This window comes from Watersipora subatra, chromosome 1 (genome assembly GCF_963576615.1).
Source record: "Watersipora subatra chromosome 1, tzWatSuba1.1, whole genome shotgun sequence".
NCBI lineage: Eukaryota > Metazoa > Bryozoa > Gymnolaemata > Cheilostomatida > Watersiporidae > Watersipora > Watersipora subatra.
In genome coordinates, this window is record NC_088708.1 from 73,923,095 (window position 1) to 73,946,279 (window position 23,185).

At 36.6% G+C, this 23,185-nt stretch overlaps 1 protein-coding gene across 2 annotated transcripts; it reads left to right on the forward strand.

Annotated features, from left to right (window-relative positions):
- Positions 1 to 470: 470 nt before the first annotated feature.
- Positions 471 to 22,677, forward strand: LOC137386074 (glucose-6-phosphate exchanger SLC37A2-like). 2 transcript variants are annotated; one of them, XM_068072744.1, is made up of 17 exons: positions 471 to 594; positions 2,513 to 2,626; positions 2,886 to 2,967; positions 4,956 to 5,073; positions 6,047 to 6,128; positions 7,382 to 7,517; positions 7,751 to 7,827; positions 8,755 to 8,939; positions 9,040 to 9,134; positions 10,498 to 10,545; positions 11,338 to 11,451; positions 11,885 to 11,981; positions 12,124 to 12,284; positions 19,136 to 19,184; positions 19,763 to 19,915; positions 20,229 to 20,344; positions 21,203 to 22,677. In XM_068072744.1, the coding sequence occupies exons 2-17, from the start codon at positions 2,571 to 2,573 to the stop codon at positions 21,266 to 21,268; spliced, it is 1,635 nt and encodes a 544-aa protein (XP_067928845.1). In that variant the 5' UTR covers positions 471 to 594; positions 2,513 to 2,570; the 3' UTR covers positions 21,269 to 22,677. The 2 variants fall into 2 exon arrangements, with proteins under 2 accessions (XP_067928845.1, XP_067928846.1); XM_068072745.1 differs by lacking the exon at positions 10,498 to 10,545.
- Positions 22,678 to 23,185: the final 508 nt, after the last annotated feature.

Here is a 23,185-nt window from a genome sequence, read left to right on the forward strand (position 1 = left end):
TCAAATAACAATCATAGCTAATGCCAACCATTTTGTTTTAAAGCTGTTGAAGAGGCCTTTTTTCTACGTATTGTAACCGTTTACAGGAGTTGTTTACTCACTGAATATAAAGCTAACGAGTAAGCAAATCCTTTATGTGATTCAAGGGCATTAATTCTTTATTGTACGAGATTGAGCTTCAAAACGATGAAACCAAGAAATGCATAATAAACATAAGCTCAAGCTCTAGGCATTTTACTTTAACCTATCGTATACATGTACAGTACGTATACTATTATATTTCCTTCAAGTATCGTCAAGAGCTGGGCACGCAATAGAATAGAACACGCATAGGGCACGAATAGGACACGCAATTAGAATACATGTATTACGCTTAGCACTTACCCTATAGGCTTTTCGGGTGTAACGCGATGGCAAACTCTGACTACGCCGAGTTATTCACGGGTAGGTCAATGTCAAAAGTGTTTATTGGGAGTAGTAGCTATTAAACTCGCTTAGCTATTGTTTTGTTTTCTACATTTTCTCACTTTACCAATGTACAAGATTTCAAAAAATAGAATATGTTGATTACTATTTAAAGGAAACAAACATAAGGTAATACGAAAGATTGAAGATTGGCTAATGTATCCGAAAAAATGTTTTTTGAATAAGTTCATTGCTTGTACAATAAAAGGTTTTTTATCCATTAATATTTAGTACTATCAAGTATGAACAAAAATATTTCTGGATGTTTATTATACGGTTAGAATATGCAATTTTGTGTTTTAAATGACCCTTTTGATGATATAATCGCCAGAAATTACACTTGAAGGAAGAGTCTTCTCCCACGTCTGTTGTTCTTTATCTTAAACATGATAAGAAGTGTACATGGTAAGATAGATTATTTAGTTTTTGCTATATAATTTAGTTTGCTAGTTTGTTTTTTGGGCCTAATTATGGCTTTTTTGGCTGATATCTCATAACTATACTAGTATATATTTTCATAAGCCTTAGGCCCTACTGTGGTGTTCACGGGGTGTTCACCATATAATCTTAGGCCTATTATGCATGTAGTTGTGTAACCTTGTTTGTTAATAATAGTAATGCATCAGGCCACATTATGGTTTTGGTAGATTCAGCCATTAATCTGTATAGTTGTACTGACTTTTGCAAATGTGGTGCAGTGATACAATAACTGCCATGGATGATCAGATCCCAAAAGAAAAGGGAATCAAACACTACCTAAACTATACTACAAACTAAAGAACAAAGAATTAGATAAAATAAATAAATAGAATAAAGAACTAAATAAATTTTCAGTAAATTGCAAATGTCTAGAGTAAGGTGCAGTGCAGTAAAATTCAAGCGATCTATATGATTTTTTTATTGGTTCAAATAAATGGGTGGTCTGAAAAGAAGCACTCGTGGTTGTTGAAATAATACTAAGTCATGTATTCCTTGCGATACTTTTATAAATTATATACTGCCATCTACTAGAGCAATTATGGCAGTGGGTTACCATTGACTTTCTAGGTTTGTTTGCTGTTGCAAATTATGATCAAAAATATGTCATCACATCAGTCAACTTACTAGCAGCTTGTGTGGTTTTTGATGTTACATGGTACAAAAGTAAAAACCTTCATCTTTTTTTATAAACTGTTTATCTGAAGATTGCTTTCCTTAAAGAAATCTATCCATAATAGCAAAGTGCTGGCAGTTTAACAGAGTCGAGGGTCGCAGATTTAGTGCATTCATCTTCTCCATCTTTTATTTTACTCCATTTTTCACCTCATCTTTCTTCCCCATCTATACCTCACCGCACTTACCTACATTATTGTGTATGATAATTTTGAGCTCATAAATTTATTTGATCAAATGGACTATTTCTATGACTTGCGCCGAGGACAACATATATTTTTTAGTTTAGAAGATGTTTGGAAGTTTAACTCTATGTGGTGTCTGGTGTGAGCAAAGTTTAAGGTATAGATTCAAGGCTAAGAAGGAGAGTATTAACGATTATGTAGTAGAGATCATAAGGATAGTTGGGCTGCAGTTATGACATATGTGGCAAATGACAAATCATAAGGAAGGTCAGTGACAATAAAGCAAGGATATAGATACTGCCTAAAGCGAATAAGAACACTGGGTAGGCAAAACACACGACGATAATGCGAGTTCTTGCCATCAGCATACAAGACACCATAGTTACGTGTAAAATCTAGAGTGGAGACTACACTTACTAGTTATAGATTTTGAATAAAAAGGTAATATAATATATCTATTGCTATTCTTTCCTACAAACTGAGGATTTCAGTTGGCGAGGTTCAGATCAGAAACTTACAACTGTGGATATCTCTTTGAGCCAAACCAGTCGCTTGAACAACCACAAAAATTATAAGAGAAAGGAATCCAATATTTTAGTCAGTGACTTTTTAGTTTGAACATTTCAAGTTATTCTAGGAGTTAGTCTAATTCTGCGTTCAGGTAAAATAATTATTCCTGTGGAGTTATTTTTCATATTTTACTTTTATAGGAAACAAAAGCGTCTATTGCTTATCACTGCTTTGCTTTTGAGTTTCCCTAGGAACAACATGTCAAAAGCACCAATTTTGATATTGGCATTGCAACGTACGAGTACAAGTACAAGGTAAGCCGCCTAATTTAAGCTATGTCATGCAAGGTTGCTGGATTTATATATTACCGATATATTAGTTTTTATATTACTGAAAAGTTTTGTTTCTCAAATATAACACTTTAAATTTATGGCGATGTATGGCTTGCTTATGTACATGTAAAACGCAAGGTGAAGAATAAGAAAAGGTAGCTGGTAAGAAATTATGTAACATATTCCATCCTGTAGAATGTTGAACTGTATCAACAGCTCATATGCAGTTTTATATCTCCAGATACAAAGCTTTGATATGGCTGCTTACGTTCTTCACTTACACCAGCTATCATCTATCTAGGAGACCCATCACCATAGTGAAGGTGAGCAGTGCTAATATATGATCATTGTGGAGGTGAGTAGTGCTAATATATGTCATCATAGTGAAGGTGAGCAGTGCTAATATATGTCATCATAGTGAAGGTGAGCAGTGCTAATATATGTCATCATAGTGGAGGTAAGCAGTGCTAATATATCACCATAGTAAGGGTGAGTAGTGCTAATATATGTCATCATAGTGAAGGTGAGCATTGCTAATATATGTCATCATAGTGAATGTGAGCAGTGCTAATATGTCACCATAGTGAAGGTGAGCAGTGCTAATATATGATCATAGTGAAGGTGAGTAGTGCTAATATATGTCATCATAGTGAATGTGAGCAGTGCTAATATATGTCATCATAGTGGAGGTGAGCAGTGCTAATATATCACCATAGTAAGGGTGAGTAGTGCTAATATATGTCATCATAGTGAAGGTGAGCATTGCTAATATATGTCACCATAGTGAAGGTGAGCAGTGCTAATATATGATCATAGTGAAGGTGAGTAGTGCTAATATATGTCATCATAGTGAATGTGAGCAGTGCTAATATATGTCATCATAGTGGAGGTGAGCAGTGCTAATATATCACCATAGTAAGGGTGAGTAGTGCTAATATATGTCATCATAGTGAAGGTGAGCATTGCTAATATATGTCACCATAGTGAAGGTGAGCAGTGCTAATATGTCACCATAGTGAAGGTGAGCAGTGCTAATATGTCACCATAGTGAAGGTGAGCAGTGCTAATATATCACCATAGTGAAGGTGAGCAGTGCTAATAATGCCTAATATGTCACCATAGTGAAGGTGAGTAGTGCTAATATATGTCATCATAGTGAATGTGAGCAGTGCTAATATGTCACCATAGTGAAGGTGAGCAGTGCTAATATATGATCATAGTGAAGGTGAGTAGTGCTAATATATGTCATCATAGTGGAGGTGAGCAGTGCTAATATATCACCATAGTAAGGGTGAGTAGTGCTAATATATGTCATCATAGTGAAGGTGAGCATTGCTAATATATGTCATCATAGTGAATGTGAGCAGTGCTAATATGTCACCATAGTGAAGGTGAGCAGTGCTAATATGTCACCATAGTGAAGGTGAGCAGTGCTAATATGTCACCATAGTGAAGGTGAGCAGTGCTAATATATCACCATAGTGAAGGTGAGCAGTGCTAATAATGCCTAATATGTCACCATAGTGAAGGTGAGCAGTGCTAATATATGTCATCATAGTGAAGGTGAGCATTGCTAATATATGTCATCATAGTGAATGTGAGCAGTGCTAATATATGTCACCATAGTGAAGGTGAGCAGTGCTAATATATGACCTACTATACACTTTCTAGTACGCTTATAATATGTGGTGTATTCTAAATTCTCATATTCTTTTAGGTATGAATTGTGTTTCAAGTGAAGCAATGTTTTTAATATTGATAGTTTTTTGATAGGAAATACAGAGTCTTATTCGATTATACCTAATCTTTGTGAGTTGTAAAGGTGTCATGATGAAAATATAATTGTAATGTTTAAATATTATTGATTGCTACAACGATTGGCCATCTGACATCTTTGTCAGCATTTAGCTAGCAGATGTGTGAGCATCTACAAAAGTGACAGTAAGTGCAGTGTGTCATTTGCTTTGAACGAGTTTGCTAATTATCTTTGTAAAAGCTGAACATTTGGTGTTTTAAGTTAATTTCTGAAATTAAATATGCATTTTATGTATATGTTTTCGCTCGTCGATCATATGATTGAAATAGTATATTTTTTGTATATGTAACATATTCTATGTATGTATACGTAGCATATTCTATGCATGTGTATGTAACATATTTTATGTATATGTAATATAGGGCCTATTCTATGTATTTATATGTAATATAGTCTATGTATTTATATGTAATATATTCTATGCATGTATAATGTAAAATGAATAAAATAACATAAATTATTCTTTGCTAAGTGTGAAGCCCTTGTCCATTGTAGAATGCGCTTCACAAAAACTGCATCTTCAATATTAGCATGACAGCCTTAGGCAACGAGACGTACATGAATGAAACAAAGCAGTTTCCTGCATGTAATGATACTAGCTGGATTCCTTTCGGTAAGCAGTCATTAGACCCATTACATGTTATTAACCCGGTGCTATGCATGTCCACCTCGTTGCTTTAGCTTTTTGTAAAGATAGATACCGAATTGCTGCAGATAGATACTACTTAATGGCCTCTTTCTCGTCAGAAACTTGCCTGAATGATGTTTAGCACAGGATAACATTGGTTGGTTGACTGATGTAGTTATATTACATACTTCAATAAACATTTGAGATTTCTTTCAACGAGACCAAAACCACAATGTACCGCTATCTGCTAACTCAGTTTAACTCAATAACTGGTCATCAGAGCATGCTCTTTCAACCCTTAATATCAGTTTGATGTTTTGTCCATATGTATCCCTCTAATCATTGTCATGTGATTTTGATAAGCGGAGAGGGTAGATTATTGCAGTCAATATGTCTTTTATTGGCGCCCTGCCAGAGTCACCGTTACTAAAGTTCATGGCACTACATGATTAATTGCTACACATGGCCTTTGTTATAGCCTTTGTCAGCTGTTAGACCCGAACTTGAGTCCTTAGTCTCCGGCCAATAGTCCTTAGTCTCTGGCCATTAGATTGCAGTCCAATATTCATCGTCTGTGGGTCTCCTCAGGTATAATTTATGAATGCTAGATACAACGGTTGCATGTAAGGGAAACTTGCTTTGCCTTACACCACAATTACTCAAGAACATGGATGGCTGAGGAGGTGTGGCAAGCCTGAGGTCCATCAGATATCAAGGCAGTACTTGCTGGTTATGACGAGAACGTCGTACGAAGTGTTGACCTGATGTATAGAAAGCAATTAATTCATCAGTTATTCAGTCCATTTTACTTTAGTCATGAATGCTTAAACCGAGTTGGGTATACATTGCTCACCGCTCCTCTCAAAGGTCTAGTTTTTGTTAGGCTTTTGGTCCACAGTAATAGAGCTGTCTGGCTATTTGCTAGACTTAACTCCACACTCTATCGGTTTGCTTGCAGATCACGCCCACCCTTATCAAGATTACTTTGGAGCTCTCGATGTATCTTATCTAGCGGGATACGCGGTTGGCATGTTCTTCAGGTGAAGGCTTGTAGTCCATAAAATGTTCAATATTTCATCTCACTCATAATCATCGATCATGGGTAGATGTAGGTCATGTGATGCGTATAGTTCTTGTGAATATGTTTCCCAACCATCACATGTACTGTATTTTGATTATAATTGATTAACCGATTGAAGAACAAGGGAAACAGATAAGGATTAGCAATATTCTGTATATAATAGCTTGTCACTTGGCAGTTTGCCTTCTTTTAAGGATTCCCAAATACCTATTCTAAACTACATGCAACAAGACCTGGTGTTAACTCATGTTTGTCCAAGATATCATGTTGCATCTCATATGATGTCACGGATGTGGCTGGCATCTCATATGATGTCATGGATGTGGCTGGCATCTCATATGATGTCACGGATGTGGCTGGCATCTCATATGATGTCACGGATGTGGCTGGCATCTCATATGATGTCACGGATGTGGCTGGCATCTCATATGATGTCACGGATGTGGCTGGCATCTCACATGATGTCACGGATGTGGCTGGCATCTCATATGATGTCACGGATGTGGCTGGCATCTCATATGATGTCATGGATGTGGCTGGCATCTCATATGATGTCACGGATGTGGCTGGCATCTCATATGATGTCACGGATGTGGCTGGCATCTCATATGATGTCACGGATGTGGCTGGCATCTCATATGATATCATGGATGTGGCTGGCATCTCATATGATGTCACGGATGTGGCTGGCATCTCATATGATGTCACGGATGTGGCTGGCATCTCATATGATGTCATGGATGTGGCTGGCATCTCATATGATGTCACGGATGTGGCTAGCATATCATATAATGTCACGGATGTGGCTGGCATCTCATATGATGTCACGGATGTGGCTGACATCTCATATGATGCCATGGATGTGGCTGGCATCTGTGAGCCATGCTTTCTACCAATATTAATGCAAAAATTATTCCCAGTTTTTGTCAAGCTTTGCGTTTCTACTCCTCTCAAACTTCACCTGTATTAATGGCGCATTCAGATTTCCTACGTCTAGTGATCGGTGGGATATTTGTGAGGCGTTTGAATTCCAATTGTATTCCTCTCACATTTTGATAGGATAAAAGATGCAGCTTTCTATGTCTGAGTGTCTCACACTTTTCCCTTTTCATTTGTATGTTTAGCTGTTTGCCTGACTGATATTATCTAGTTCTACTTCTCAGATGCCAAACTTTTGTCATATAGTAAATCATTATCTAAGATGTATTGCAGTGGCCACATTGCTGAGCGAATGAATCTTCGCTACTTCCTCTCTTCCGGAATGATGCTCAGCGGGCTGCTTACGATGGCTTTTGGATTTGGCTATTCCTGGAATATTCACAGCCTCGTCTATTTTATTATTGTGCAGGTTGGTAGTTGTGTTCTCTCTAAATGGAATCTCACTTGGCCATCATTGGTTGCTAAATATGCTTAAAGCTTGAATGGTCACACGAGAATAGCACAGCATATGAACATCACCCAACTGAAGGGTAAGGGTTATCTCAGAAACTCTTCTATCTTTCCCTCTGATTAATCTAGCCACTGTATATAATTTGTTCAAATGTCCAGCAGGTTGTGCACGTATTATCGGTTTTGTTACAGATTGTGTGCGGATTGGTTCAGTCTACCGGTTGGCCTGGTGTAGTGACCTGCATGGGTAACTGGTTTGGTAAAGGAAGGTGAGTACCTACAGCATAAAATGAGTAGGGGGTTAGATGCAAGTGCAGTCTTTATTGTGGTACCATACGCGTGACCAAATGCTGTCAATTCCGCTGTAAGCTGTGCACTTTTATCATTGGGGTTTCTATAAATTTTTGTCAATCTTATGCAAATAGCATTGACTCAGGGAGGTGAGACTTAGCAAATACTGTCTAATTAACGGCAGACCTGCCACGTAGAATGACAAAAAGTTTTTGTTTGGGAGTCTATGAGATTTATATCACACAGACATTACTTGTAACAGGCAAGGTGTTCTCACTGCTTCACCCTCTAACTCTATCGGGAGTTCCATGGCTATTAGATACCGTCCTCCTTTCACTCGAGCCTTTTAGTCATTGTCAGAGTCATCCTGAATTTAAAAATGGTTGAGTTTGTACTTTTACGAATGTCAATGACTGACAAATCGTTTGTTGGTGTTACATCGCCTACTCGATGTCAGGCTAGGCTGACCGAATCCTCGGAACATGTCGTGTTGGAAACAAAACTTTCTGAAATGCTTTTGAAGCGAGTCGATCAAATAACTCCCTTTCAAACTGTCTCAACACTGTTTAGAGATCTGCTGCTGTGAGAAAAGATAGTTGGCTCGGTTACTGTTTAGTTTGTAGGGCAGCTTTGTCAATGACTGCATACAATTTGCATTCAAATGCATGATTGAAAGACTGAAGATTCACTAGTTGAAATTACTAATATCATTAGTGGAATTTTGTTATTATGATAAAAAGCTAAACGATGCATTTCGAATCACAATGCTGCCAGTGTTATGTCAATCACACACCTTGTTCAAAGGTTAGTTAGGGATTTACTAGTTGGGTGGCCTGAGCCATAGCCTTGTAACAAGGATCTGTACTTGACTTACCTCCGATTTAAAGCATTCATGTTATTCGCAGACGCGGAGTCATTATGGCTATCTGGAATGCGCATACATCACTTGGAAACATACTGGGGGGTCTCATTGCTGCGCTGTTTCTCAAACCATACTGGGAGGCTCATGGCTATTGGATGTGGTCCTTCTTCTACCCCGGTCTCATCATTATGGTTATGGGAATCATTGTTTTTCTTCTACTCGTACCACGTAAGCCATACTTTTTACATCACACGCCTGTTCCACAATACATCTGCCTGGTATTGAGGTGTACGTATATTATAGCCATCTCACTGTGATTCTTCTGTAGATCCTAGTGACGTTAACCTTCCTTCCACTGATTCTAGCCAGAGAAGAAACTTTCAACAAGAGACGGCTCCTCTGATTAATGATACCGAGGCTACGGTAGGCTATTTTCTGGAAAAGTGTTTTTGATAGCGAAATTCTTGGAGCAAACATACTTACAGAACATTGTTGCAGTCAAGTCTTGCAAAAAGACGGTCACTATGTTTTAAGGATGGGGTAGAAAGAGTCGCTATATGAAAAGGCTTGTGTATAATATAATGTCATTTTATAGAGAGAGACTTGTAAGGTAGGGAGGGAATACTGTATGTAGATCGTAGGTGGTGTTTTTAGGTGAGGTCTAGAGATATTGGAAGCTTATGCAGAGATGAGATGCAGTTTGTACATCTGAAGTGCTGTAGTAGACTGTAGTAAGTGAATTGCATGTGTAGAGGCTTCAGTAAAGAGATAAACCTGCTAGTAGCTTTGTCTACAGATGCCCAATTTAAAATACAAAAGCTGATCCAGATTCCGACCAGATCTCTGATGTTCAGCCATTGATTTTACATAGTGCAGATTATATAGACAACTTATATCTCTACTTATTGATTAGTATTTAATACAGAAGAACATTTATTTGCAAATCTCAGCTATGTTTTTCAGGTGAGAATGAAAGTAGTTTACAAGCATCGTAATTCATTATATCCTTTATCTTAGGGATAGAAATTTCAACTATGTTATTTGTTAGCCTGGTAGACGGAGTCAGTGTACTATGACCAATAGCAAACTAGCACGAGATATTTGAAATTCTAGATTTATATTAGAAAAGATGAACTAATACCGACCCATGTACTTAACCTTTATATCGAGGTCAATAATGAGATCAATACCAGGATTGGGCTATCTTTAGACCCTTGTAGAAACAAGACTTGGTTTGCATGGTGATAAAAGGGGTTTAATCATTTCAAAAGTTCCAACTTGATCACGTTTTTTATTGATTCGGCATCCACAGACATTCACGACAAAGGCTTAATTTGAAGACCGCCTTCTAACGTGTTTGCGTGTGCGTGTGAGGGTGCGCATGTGAAGGTGCGCGTCTGAGAATGCGTGTGAGGATAGGTGTGCGTGCGTGCGAGGATAGGTTTGTGTGTTAGAGTGCGAGTGAGGGTTTGTGTGTGTGAGAGTGCGAGTGAGGGTTTGTGTGCAAGCGTGTGAGGGTGTGTGTGAAGATGCATGCGAGGATGGTTGTGTTTGCGCGCAAGGGTGTTTGTGTGTGTGAGTGCCCAAAAAGGTGTATGCGTGTGAGAGTGTGTGCGCATGAAAGCGTGTGTGTGCGCGCGGGTGTGTGGATGAGGGAGCGTGCATAGAGTGTGCGCCTGCATATAACCACTGCTCCACGTCAACTTTTTCTGTCCTTCACCTGACTACTGTCACCCTTAGAGTAGGCAGTTACTAGCTAGTTCTCTATCATCTGGCTCTTACACAGAAACACGCTGACTATGGCACTAATGAGGCATCACCTACTCAGACTCAGGTTTGCTGCTCAATCATTGCAACTCTGTGAATCATGGTTCCATTTTAGTTGGCTTGTAGCTTGACAGCAATTAAATAACCTTGTACCGCTCGCTTGTCATATAATCTGCCCTGATTGTTGCAGCGCATGGAGACGCTTCATTATGTAAGCCTTCTGAATCGCTATCATCAAGTTTCCTGACTTTCTTTGGTACACAATGGTGGGCTCTGATGCACAACAGCTGTCTACTTCAAACATGATAACCCTTGGAAAACTAGTATGAAAATTAGCGTAGAAGTAATTACATGTATATCATCCCACAACAGCTGACTCATTCTGGTCGTACCATCTGAAGGAGATATGAAGGGGCAATTAGTCTCCCAGTGTAAAAAAGCTCTTTCAGTCAATGTTTTGTAGCCTCAATGGAAAACTGCAATTTTTGTGCTTTGTCACCAGCCTACACTCGAGACTACAAGCTGTTGTGCACTAGTAGCTCAACATACTATTGCATGACCTCAACTAGTATTGAAATGCTAACATATTATCATAAGTCCTTGTTCCTCAGCCTATCATTGGATTCTCGCTGATCTATGCACTTCATACCCTGTATCATATATTTAGTATATTCTATCAAGTACTATGTAATCACTGACCTTGCTAAACATATTCTTTCGATAATCTCTTTAATCTATTGCCGCTTTTTGCTGTCGACATCGATTTAGCTCTGGCGCTTGCTGATTGACAACCATTCATTGTCATTCTAATATTTAATTGCATTGTTCAAAATATCTCTACTGACATCATTTACTATAGAGTGATGAAGAAGAAGCATCAGGTAGCCTCCTCCAATCATCAAGAAGCAATAGGAGTTCTCTTAGCTCGGAGGGAGAAAAAGCCATCTCCTTTATTAATGCACTTAAGATACCGGTAGGTCTCGTTGTACCTACTGCTTTGATTTGGCATGCCTTTGTATATACAACTAAACTATGACTCTGATAAGATCTTTAGGAAGTCTTTATAATTAGATTGAGTTCTTCTTAAACAAAATTTTGGAAAAATGGCATTATTATGTACCAGTGATAGAATTCCCCAGAGTTCTTTATTTCACCCAAATATGTCAAGTTCATTTCTCCTCTGTCTTACTTTGTTTTATTGTTACTATAATAAGCTTTATTATATAGACATAGTTACGTAGTAAATTTACATCATGGTAATCTTTCATAAAACTGCACAAAATAAAGAACTTTTTAGATGAGAATTAGTGATTGGTGACACCCAATTGCCAACAGAGGATGGGTGTCAAACTTCAGTTTGCTTGAGATAGTTCATTCAAGTCTTTACATTATTTCTTCTATTATAGGGTGTTGTGGAGTTCGCCCTCTGCCTGTTCTTCGCCAAGTTAGTCAGTTATACATTCCTTTATTGGCTCCCAGAATATATTAAACAGGAAATGACAGGCAAGTATATGAGGGCCCCATTCGGTTTACCAGATGCTATCAACTAATTTCAAGCCCATCCCAACGAGCTCTCCATTCAATCACTCCTTGACTATTCTTTTTATACACTTTTTCACTAAAATGTGTACAATCCTGTTTTTAGAGCATGTGACGCTTGATGATCCAGATTCCACTGCAGGCTTGTTGTCTACACTGGTTGATGTGGGTGGAATTTTCGGTGGCATATTCGCTGGTTCCTTGGCGGATGCATCAAAGTCCAGCGCTCTCACGTGTTCTATTATGTTAGTGCTAAGCATTCCTATGGTAAGCGGCCTCCTTCCTCTGCATTCAGTATCATATACTGTATTGATGCTGTACTGGATACTTCGATCACATGTATGTTCTTTACCAGGCAACTAGCCAGTGCCTGCCAAGACATAAGAAATATGAAAACTCTAAGTCTTTTTGTAAATAGCATTTTGTTATTGAATCTCAACAATTCAGCATTTCAAGAGATTGCTTAGGCAAATCGCTCCACCATACTGAGTATAGTCCAACCTTGACTTACAGTCACATAAGCGTACACATCAATTGGCATATGAAATAACACTTCAGACAACACTAGACTCTATGCCTAATGTAACTTCCTACATACAGTGTCCAAAGTTTTGCCATTAAGCATGTACGGACGCAGATTTACTTCACGCAGTTTGGTTCTCTGATGTTTGAACAAACAACTGTAACCTTCAAACTTTATGTCATGAGGAAAATGTTTTGTGCGGCTCAAATAAATTAGAAAAAAAATAAAACAACTATAAAAGTGTTTAAATGTAAAATAATTAGCAAGTAATGGCTAAATTAAGTCTGTTTTGCTACGATTACAATAAACGATGCTTTGGTAATGATACAATTACTACGAACTGAGAAAACAAAATAAAAATCCTGAATATGTTGAATTAACAATAACAATTCGTTGCATAGAAGTTTGTGTGTATATAAAAGGTTACTGTTCCAGCAGAAGCTATCCATCAAAACTTTGAATATGATGACACTGGTACCTTTCGATACTGGTACAAATGTAAAATGAGATATCGGACTGTCTTGTCTGGTACTTTGGCAGCCCAAATGGAGTGAGAATGTAGAGGTTATTCCTACTCGAGATAATACAATTATCCGCGTGAAAAGTATTAGCATTCATTGATTTAGCAATCGAACCTTACGAAAAACGTACAATAGAAGTGCAAAACCCATTTGAAATTGAAATGGCACATTTAAAAATTACAAATTAAAAAATTAGGTAATAGAAGCAAAAAATTAGTTTTTGAACAATTTCAAAAAACAACAAACGCCAAATGTTGATATTAGTTGATAATCAAAAGTGCACATTTGGCGTGCACTTTTGCATCATATGTGTGTGCATATGGTATATGATAAGCGGTAAATATAATTACGAACAGTACTGTATAATTCAGTGGTTCAGCGTGGTTTGAAACTTGCGGTTGCAATCTTTGTGAGTTCAAATCCAGCACGTCACGAGCTTTTAATTCAAGATTTTAATAGTTATAGCTGGACAGGCAGCCATCCGCACAGATGACAACCTTTGAGATTTATATATACATTATATAGATTTATATCACCAACTTAACTGTCTGTCTACTACACTTTTCATCGCCCATCGTTAATGTAAAGGCAATTTGGTAATAAAAACCTTTGCTTATTATTGCTTAATTCATTTCAATTTTGACATATAGGTAGTGTAGTTTTTACATTTAATGTTTTCCACAGTTTTACATAATGCATTTGTTTTTAGTAATTACCCGAAGTTTTTGAGCTGTGGAATAAATTAAATGAAATGTATTTTTATAAAAATATGTGCTTCAATGTATGACAGTCGTGTCATGCAAAAAATATTGAAATGGAATAACTTTGTATGTTGAGGTTTGACTATTTGGCTGGTATCATTTCAGTTGAAAAACAATTTCGATATTTTATGACTCAGTCAGCTGTTGCATAACTGTGAATAACTCTGCCTTCTTCAGGGATTCCTCTTTGTAACAAGTGTAATATATTGTAATATATACATGTATATTGCAATATACCGTAGTTATACTTTCTGTGCTTATTGTATTGACGAGAATACCCAAAGAACATTGGTGATAATCCCTTTTTGAAATATCTGTTGTATGAGAGGTCTACAATAACAGCAAACTGTTAACTCAACAATTTTATACCTTGCAAACAATATGCCATCATCCGTGTACTTCCATAAACAAAGCATCAATTTGCAACTAGCATAATTATATCAGTTTCTTGTTATAATAAGTATAATAGGCAACAATGAAAGAAATTTTTAGTATACACGTAGATACATGGACATAGAGATGCACTATCATCAATGCTGAAAGGAGAGAATAATGCTAACAGTTAATCATATTGCAATCATGGAGAGTGAGTATTATGGAGAGTAACAAGATTACATCTCATTACATACTCAAATTACATACTCAAATTGATAAACTCCAGAAAAGTGCTATAAAGCGCACTTTGTTTTATAAAGCAGCCCAACACATTCTGAAGGTTCTACAGCCTTTTCAGTGCATTCAGTTTCCCCAAGCGCCTCACAATATTGCATGTATGTAAATTTTCTGAATCAATGCTTGGCATGTCTTACTCATTGAAGATGTCACAAGAAACCTCGTTTCATATTTAATGTTATTTTTCATATATCTATATATATATTTCTCGCCTGTTTTCTGTTTTTGGTATGTCCAGCTATAGCTATTCAAATTTCACGTTTTGATGGATTTGAACTCACGACGAATGCATCGACAAGTTTCTCATCCGGATGCTCTACCACAGAGCTAGAACACCATGTTGATCATAGACGTTTTCATATAAATCCGCATATCCCATGCACATGCTAATTATGTTAGTCTTGCGCCCACGCGTTACGGTGCCTCTATTAAGAAATATTTTGGGACCTAAGTTTATGCGACACGATGCTTCTTCGTTTTTTCCGTTAGGGCTAATTTATTCCGCCTCACAATATCGACAATAAGTTATCTCGAGCTTAAAATTTGGCGATTTGTGTACTGATTATATACGTTATTAAAAAATATATGTCACGGAACTTGCCATGGCGAGTTATTCGTATCCGTTATATCTGGTATGCAATAAATTAAAAACATTTCGCAATGATAAAATTAATGTTAAAAGTTTAAGATTTACTAAAATACATTCTAAAAATCTTTCAAATATGTGTTTAGTAAACTAAATTCATTTATGTTAGATTCAACATTTATGTTACATGTCTGTCTCGGAGGTAAAAACTCTTTATGTAATACATTGTAATGTTACATTATCTTGGGCCCGCAGATCATAACCACAAAATGCACTTAAGTCATTGTAGGTACCTATAGTTACTAAGGTTAACATAGTCATTGTAGGTACCTATAGTTACTAAGGTTAACATAGTCATTGTAGGTACCTATAGTTACTAAGGTTAACATAGTCATTGTAGGTACCTATAGTTACTAAGGTTAACATAGTCATTGTAGGTACCTATAGTTACTAAGGTTAACATAGTCATTGTAGGTACCTATAGTTACTAAGGTTAACATAGTCATTGTAGGTACCTATAGTTACTAAGGTTAACATAGTCATTGTAGGTACCTATAGTTACTAAGGTTAACATAGTCATTTGGTACTATTTTTATTGATGATGATTTTTACCAGGAGGTGATTGCATTAGATGATGACTGAGTTTCTGTACCACTATATGTACGTCTATAGCCTACGATATTAGCCTACATGCCAATTTTTGCATGCCAACACTGAAACGAACTGAAATCATATAATTGTATACCAAATAATTTTTTATTGTAATCGTAGCGAAATAGACTATATTTAGCCATTACTTGCTAATGATTTTACATTTACATTTTATTATTCCTTCTAATTTATCTCAACGAAACACTTCTTTCAAGTTATGAAATTTTAAATTTACAGTTGTTTGAAAACCTTTACAGTTGTTTTGTTTGTTTTTAATTTAGTTGTCCTGCACAAAACTTTTTCCTGGTGATATAAAGTTTGAAAGTTACAGTCGTTTGACAAAGTGTGAAAACCTTTACAGGTGTTTTTATTTTCACTCTTAATTTATTTCAACTACACAAAAGGCCACAAAACACTTCTCTCATGATATGTAGTTGGAAGGTTAGAATGGCAAATGTTGTTATAGGTTAAATACAAATCAATTTTCTGTCCAAAGACTTTTTCATTACCCGGGCAACGCCGAGTATTACAGCTAGTTTTACTCATACAACGATAGATAATATTGCAAAGAGATTTTCAAACTACACGCAAACAAATTTAAAAGCAGTTTTCAAGAGTCTACCCTAGGACACATGTATTCGCGGCATCTACCTTTCGCGTTTTCGCGATGAAATCCTCTCGCGAAAAATTAATGAGCGAAACTAAACTGTCATAACGAACGAGCGAAAACGCAAAGTTAAATAGCTTTGGTCATTGATATCCACAATAAAATCGTAATATTAGAAATGCAGGCAACTTTCGTCTGTGGTTAGGATAAATGGGAAATTTCTGGTAAACTCATTATAGCTAATACACCAACTGAGCAGCATGGCAAAGCAATATCAGTTTAGTCACCGAATTTGTAACTGATGATGATGAAAGTCTGGTAGGTGAAGTCGTAAAATTGAAGAATAATTATTGCAGTGATGAATTCTATTACCATCCAAAAACAATATCAACCCTCATCAGGTTCAACCACATTATCTCTTTCACTGCCAATCATGTACAAATTCGTTACCGGCCGAGTGCCAGCCATTTTACCGAAATTGCCGATATTGCTTCATGATATGTATACAGTACTTTTCAAGTTCTACTTTAATTATCTGTATAATCACGAAAATCTAAACTGGCTGTTATGTCATCAACAACTAATTACCTGTTTTATGACTCGCGCGGGGTAGTTAATGAACTCACAGAAAAATGTTCGTTTTTAGATTAGAAATTCTCAAACAAAAGTTTAAAATTGCTTCGTTTTTTTAGGCTGATTTTATAGAGAAATCTTCGGACAACACAGTCAATTTCATAAAACACTTAAAGACCGTGGGTTATGTGGTCAACAAATAATAAAATCAGGTTACCAGACAATTGCTGAGAAAGTCAGAAAATGCGTTTAATGTCAGTGGCCCCTAGAAAACGCATAAATGCGTTTATGGCAGCGTAAGGGTTATACAGTTTTGGTTGTGAAGTTGGTTGTTACCTATCTATTTTCTTCTTCTTGGGATTCGAGTGTGAAAGTCACGGCGGGAGGGACCTAGACGTCATTGATAGTCTAAGAAACAAATGGCAGCAAGTGATCAAATTGAATTGTCGATCTCACCCACACATTTCAACCTGTGGTTTACAAATACGAACTATTCCCAAAATGAATTTTTTTCTAATTAGTTAACTGGACATGAGGAATGTAATGTTTTTTCCATTGCATTTATTTTCACACCACTATATTTTCGCACTCATCAGAGCCACGAAATTAAGTTGCAGCGAAATTTTACTCTGTGTGCTACTCACGAAACTAAATACTAGCGAAATATAAGTGTCCTAGGGTATATTAATAACTCTCAGTGCCATTTTGTGTCTGTCTGTTAGTCTGCGTAAATGTTATGCATTCCATAGTTTTAGCAGATTTCATCTACATGTAAACTTTACATGCCGATGCTCCGCGCCTTCCACCAGATGGCCATAAATATTTGGTTTTAAAACTCTGTCTTATTCCTAAGAGCCTCTCAAACACCCACCTGAGGGCTATTTGATTGAATATGAAAGGAATCTCAGGCATCGCAGGGCTTACTGTTAGGCTTAGACACGGCTTTGTTTTATTCCTGAGAACAAGCCTCTTATGCACCCACCTGCCGGCTTCTTATTAAAAGTTAAATCCTGGGCATTGCCAAGACTTCATTTTTAATTTCTTTCTTGTCTAACTAGCGGTAGGCTTACTGCTAGTTAGGCAATAAAGATTGAAGATTGTATCAAGGCTAATTATTTGCCAATCTACTGGACAAAATTCATCTATTTGCTTAGAATTTAAAAGTTATGAAATGGAAAGGTTGGTGTGGTAATTCTTAGAATAGGAACACCTTAAGTTTTGCATCTCAGAAAGTTGATGAGGTTCTTTTTATTTAACCAGCTCTTTCTATTTCTGGGCTGTAAGTGTCTATGTTTACTGTATGTTTACTCTGTTTACTGTATGTTTACTCTATGTTTACTGTATGTTTACTTTAGAGATACTGACACTTTAGAGATACTGACACTTTAGAGATACTGACACTTTAGAGATCCTGACACTTTAGAGATACTGTCACTTTAGAGATACTGATACTTTAGAGATACTGACACTTTAGAGATACCGGCGCTTTAGAGATACCGGCGCTTTAGAGATACCGACGCTTTAGAGATACCGACGCTTTAGAGATACCGACGCTTTAGAGATACCGACGCTTTGGAGATACCGACGCTTTAGAGATACCGACGCTTTAGAGATACCGACGCTTTAGAGATACCGACGCTTTAGAGATACCGACGCTTTAGAGATGCCGACGCTTAAGAGATGCCGACGCTTTAGAGATACCGACGCTTTAGAGATACCGACGCTTTAGAGATACCGATACTTTAGAGATACCGATACTTTAGAGATACCGATACTTTAGAGATACCGACGCTTTAAAGATACTGACGCTTTAAAGATACCGACGCTTTAGAGATACCGACGCTTTAGAGATACCGACGCTTTAAAGATACCGACGCTTTAGAGATACCGATACTTTAGAGATACCGACGCTTTAGAGATACCGACGCTTTAGAGATACCGACGCTTTAGAGATACCGACGCTTTAGAGATACCGACGCTTTAGAGATACCGACGCTTTAGAGATACCGACGCTTTAGAGATACCGACGCTTTAGAGATACCGATACTTTAGAGATACCGACGCTTTAGAGATACCGACGCTTTAGAGATACTGACGCTTTAGAGATACTGACGCTTCAGAGATACTGACACTTCAGATATACTGACGCTTTAGAGATACTGACACTTTGGATCACCTGACACTTTGGAGATATCGACACTTTACATGTTTGTGCTGATTGTAGATGGTGCTATATAAGATATTTGGGTCATTAAGCATGTCAAATGCAGTAGGTAAGTTCCTTATACATACTAAATGCTAACACTAGTGACACGAGTAGAGATAAAATTTCTTAAGGGTAATATAATATGTAGAATAGCTAGTGACAGCTTCTGACATATTGCATCAATTTGCTGCAAGATTCAATACGAATCTATTCAAACTCAAGTGCCATTTTAGCAAACTAATTAAAATCAGCAAACCAGTGGCCATTCAATAACTATTTTAGCTTTAGTTGATGCCCCAAGATAGACTCGAAGTGGCATATGAGCTAACTCTATAAGTTCTTGTTTGTTTTCTGAACCACTGTGGATACCTACCTTAAAATTGAAAACACCCGCATACAAAATGCTGACTTGCTTTATTGGAAATTTTACACTAAGATTTTTCATCCGAACAAAACACAAACCTGTTTACGAGGTAACTATTTGTTGTAGTTTCCAACATGGCATTTATTCCAAGATTCAATGCATGAGATGAAACCTGCCCAATATTTGTTAACTAATCTTACATTACAACCTATTAAATTCAGACATCACATTACACTCACCTTATAATTTTAGATCTGATGAGTAGGGAAATTTCATTGTAGGGCTGCTCTTGGCAACAGGGTTCTTGGTAAATGGGCCGTACTGTCTTATAACTACCTCAGTATCAGCAGATCTGGGCACCCACCCATCTCTGTCATCAAATGCAAAGGCTCTTGCCACTGTCACAGCCATAATCGATGGCACTGGGTCTATCGGTTGGTTTTTACTTTGCAACTTGTTTTATCTGGAAGTGTTGACACTTCACCCTCTCACTTTCATGTATGTTCATTTGTGCCTAACACTGTCACTGGCAAATAAGAAATACTGGTCAATGCACAATATTCAAGTAGCTAACATATGGTACCATGAATAATATTTAAGTAGTTAACATATGGTACCATGAATAATTGCATTAAAATGTTCATAGTAGCCTCAATATTTATTTTTTTAATTTGTTTTAAGTATGTTTGGAGTGTGACCAATACACCCAGCTGCTCACAATGCTGATCTGATTTTTGATGTGTACAGGTGCAGCCATTGGACCTGGCATCACTGCAATTATTGAAGGAACAAATAAATTAACGGCAGTGAAGATGGATATTATATTCGGAATTCTTATAGGAAGCAATATCTTTGCATTAGCGGTGAGTGTGCCACTATTGAAGTCGCGGTAGAACCTGATTCAGAAGCGGTTGTGATTACTATCCTTAGTCATGAGTATGATTACTATCCTTAGTTATGAGTATGATTACTGTCCTTAGTTATGAGTATGATTGCTATCCTTAGTTATGAGTATGATTACTATCCTTAGTTATGAATATGATTACTACCCTTAGTTATGAGTATGATTACTATCCTTAGTTATGAGTATGATCACTACCTTTAGGTATGAGTATGATTACTATCCTTAGTTATGAGTATGATTACTATCCTTAGTCATGAGTATGATTGCTATCCTTAGTTATGAGTATGATTACTATCCTTAGTCATGAGTATGATCACCATCCTTAGTCATGAGTATGATCGCTATCCTTAGTTATGAGTATGATTACTACCCTTAGTTATGAATATGATTACTACCCTAGGTTATGAGTACGATCACTACCCTTAGTCATGTGTATGATTACTATCCTTAGTTATGAATATGATTACTACCCTTAGTTATGAGTACGATCACTACCCTTAGTCATGAGTACGATTACTATCCTTAGTCATGAGTATGATTACTATCCTTAGTCATGGGTATGATTACTACCCTTAGTTATGAGTATGATCACTATCCTTAGTTATGAGTATGATTGCTACCCTTATATCTGAGTATGATTACTATCCTTAGTTATTAGTATGATTGCTATCCTTAGTTATGAGTATGATTGCTATCCTTATTTGTATGATTGCTATCCTTGGTTACAAGTGTGATTGCTTCCTCTAATGTCAGAGTACATTTAACAATCTGATAATCTCTTGACAATGGAATCATTGTAAGCATCCTCTTTTTTTAGATGCTGTCCAGACTAATTTACAAAGAAGTGCGAGAAATTCGACAGAGACGCCGTTTCTCCTCATGACTAATTAGCTCAAACGAGTTGTTCCTGCCTACTTTGAATAATGCTCAGACATCTTAATTGGAGACCAATATCTGTCATGCATCACTTTATTGTTAGTGTTTATGTATGGGACTTTAAGGCTTAATTAGGTCATGACTTATATATTGTTGTGCAATTATAGTGAAATACTTTTTTAGTAAAACAATTTTATATTTGTTCCGACTTTAAGCTCAGATCAGATTACTGATCAGTATATGCCATAATGATCAGTATATGCCATAAAATCTTTTTAAAATACAATAAGCAACTTGCTATTTATTTTGACTTTCTAGATCATGCGGGGTTTATCAATTTGTTAAAATATCACAAATAAACTTAACAACATGAGTCAAATCAAGAAAAGTTGATATAAAGTTATACAATATGGTAAATATTAGTAAAAAACTAAAAAATATATAGAAAAATGAATCTTAGACATTTAATCATAATAAAAAGTATCTAACAGTATATGATAAGGAATCCTCAATAAAATTATTTGTTGCTTCTATGTATGCAGATATAAATGACCAGGCATGTCCACACCAAGTGATCGCAACACTTCAGTCACATTTTCTGATCAATCACTACAAGACAGCGTACGAGTAACCCATGTACACTAATAATTTGTAATGAAACACTCACTCAGGAATTTACTTTCAGCTTAGGAGAAATTACTTAGAGAACAACCAGTGGTAGTATCACATCTATGCTCAGTACATTTATTTCATATAAATTAATTACTATATAAGAGAGCCAAAATGATATAGCCAGTCAATTATATAACCAATGAGAAAAGTGTTACCGCTATATCATAGGATTACGATGATTGTCATTGCTGGTTGCAAATGCAATATTCATCATTCCGGATATAAAATAGCCAAATCACTCACAAAATCAGGTAGTGCAATCACTGAACCATGTTGATTATGCAATGATCGGCGGAGTGTTCACATATTTGCATTACATCGCATACAATTACCATTAACTTATTGGCAATCACACTATACTGCTGTTAGCTAAATTTGGACAGCTTGTGAAGTAGGGATAATACAGAACAAGTTCATTAATAACATCATTAATAACTACATACATTGATTAATTTCTAAAAGCATTTTTGAAGAAGTTGACTGGCCATTGTTAGGATCTAATGCTATGAAATAAACTGTGTTGAGAATATGTGAGGGTCTACACTTTTTTGAGAAGTGTTATTATCTTACATTAAAATTTACGCACTCTCAACTATTGGGTGATGGTCACTGGTCTTATGTATTATGTAACAGTGTGCATCAATTTTTGTTTTCAACTGATTCAAACCAGTTAAATTCTGGCTTTTCATAGGAAAAGGTATGATGAACTTTTCATGGTGATCACATGAAGATTTTAAGAAAAGCTGAACATTTCTGGCTGGTTTCAACTTTGCATCATGCAGTACATGTAATCATGCAGTACATGTAATCATGCAGTACATGTAATCATGCAGTACATGTAATCATGCAGTACATGTAATCATGCAGTACATGTAATCATGCAGTACATGTAATCATGCAGTACATGTAATCATGCAGTACATGTAATCATGCAGTACATGTAATCATGCAGTACATGTAATCATGCAGTACATGTAATCATGCAGTACATGTAATCATGCAGTACATGTAATCATGCAGTACATGTAATCATGCAGTACATGTAATCATGCAGTACATGTAATCATGCAGTACATGTAAGCGCCAAATATTGTGATTGAGGATCCCTTCTGTGAATACCGCTACAGATATACAAAATATCAATAAAGTCAGTATACCCCATGTACTCCATGGGGTATCCAATATACCCCATGCTCATATACTGTGTACCTGAACACAGTCAGCCCCTAATAGCTTTTTGATGAGATGATAC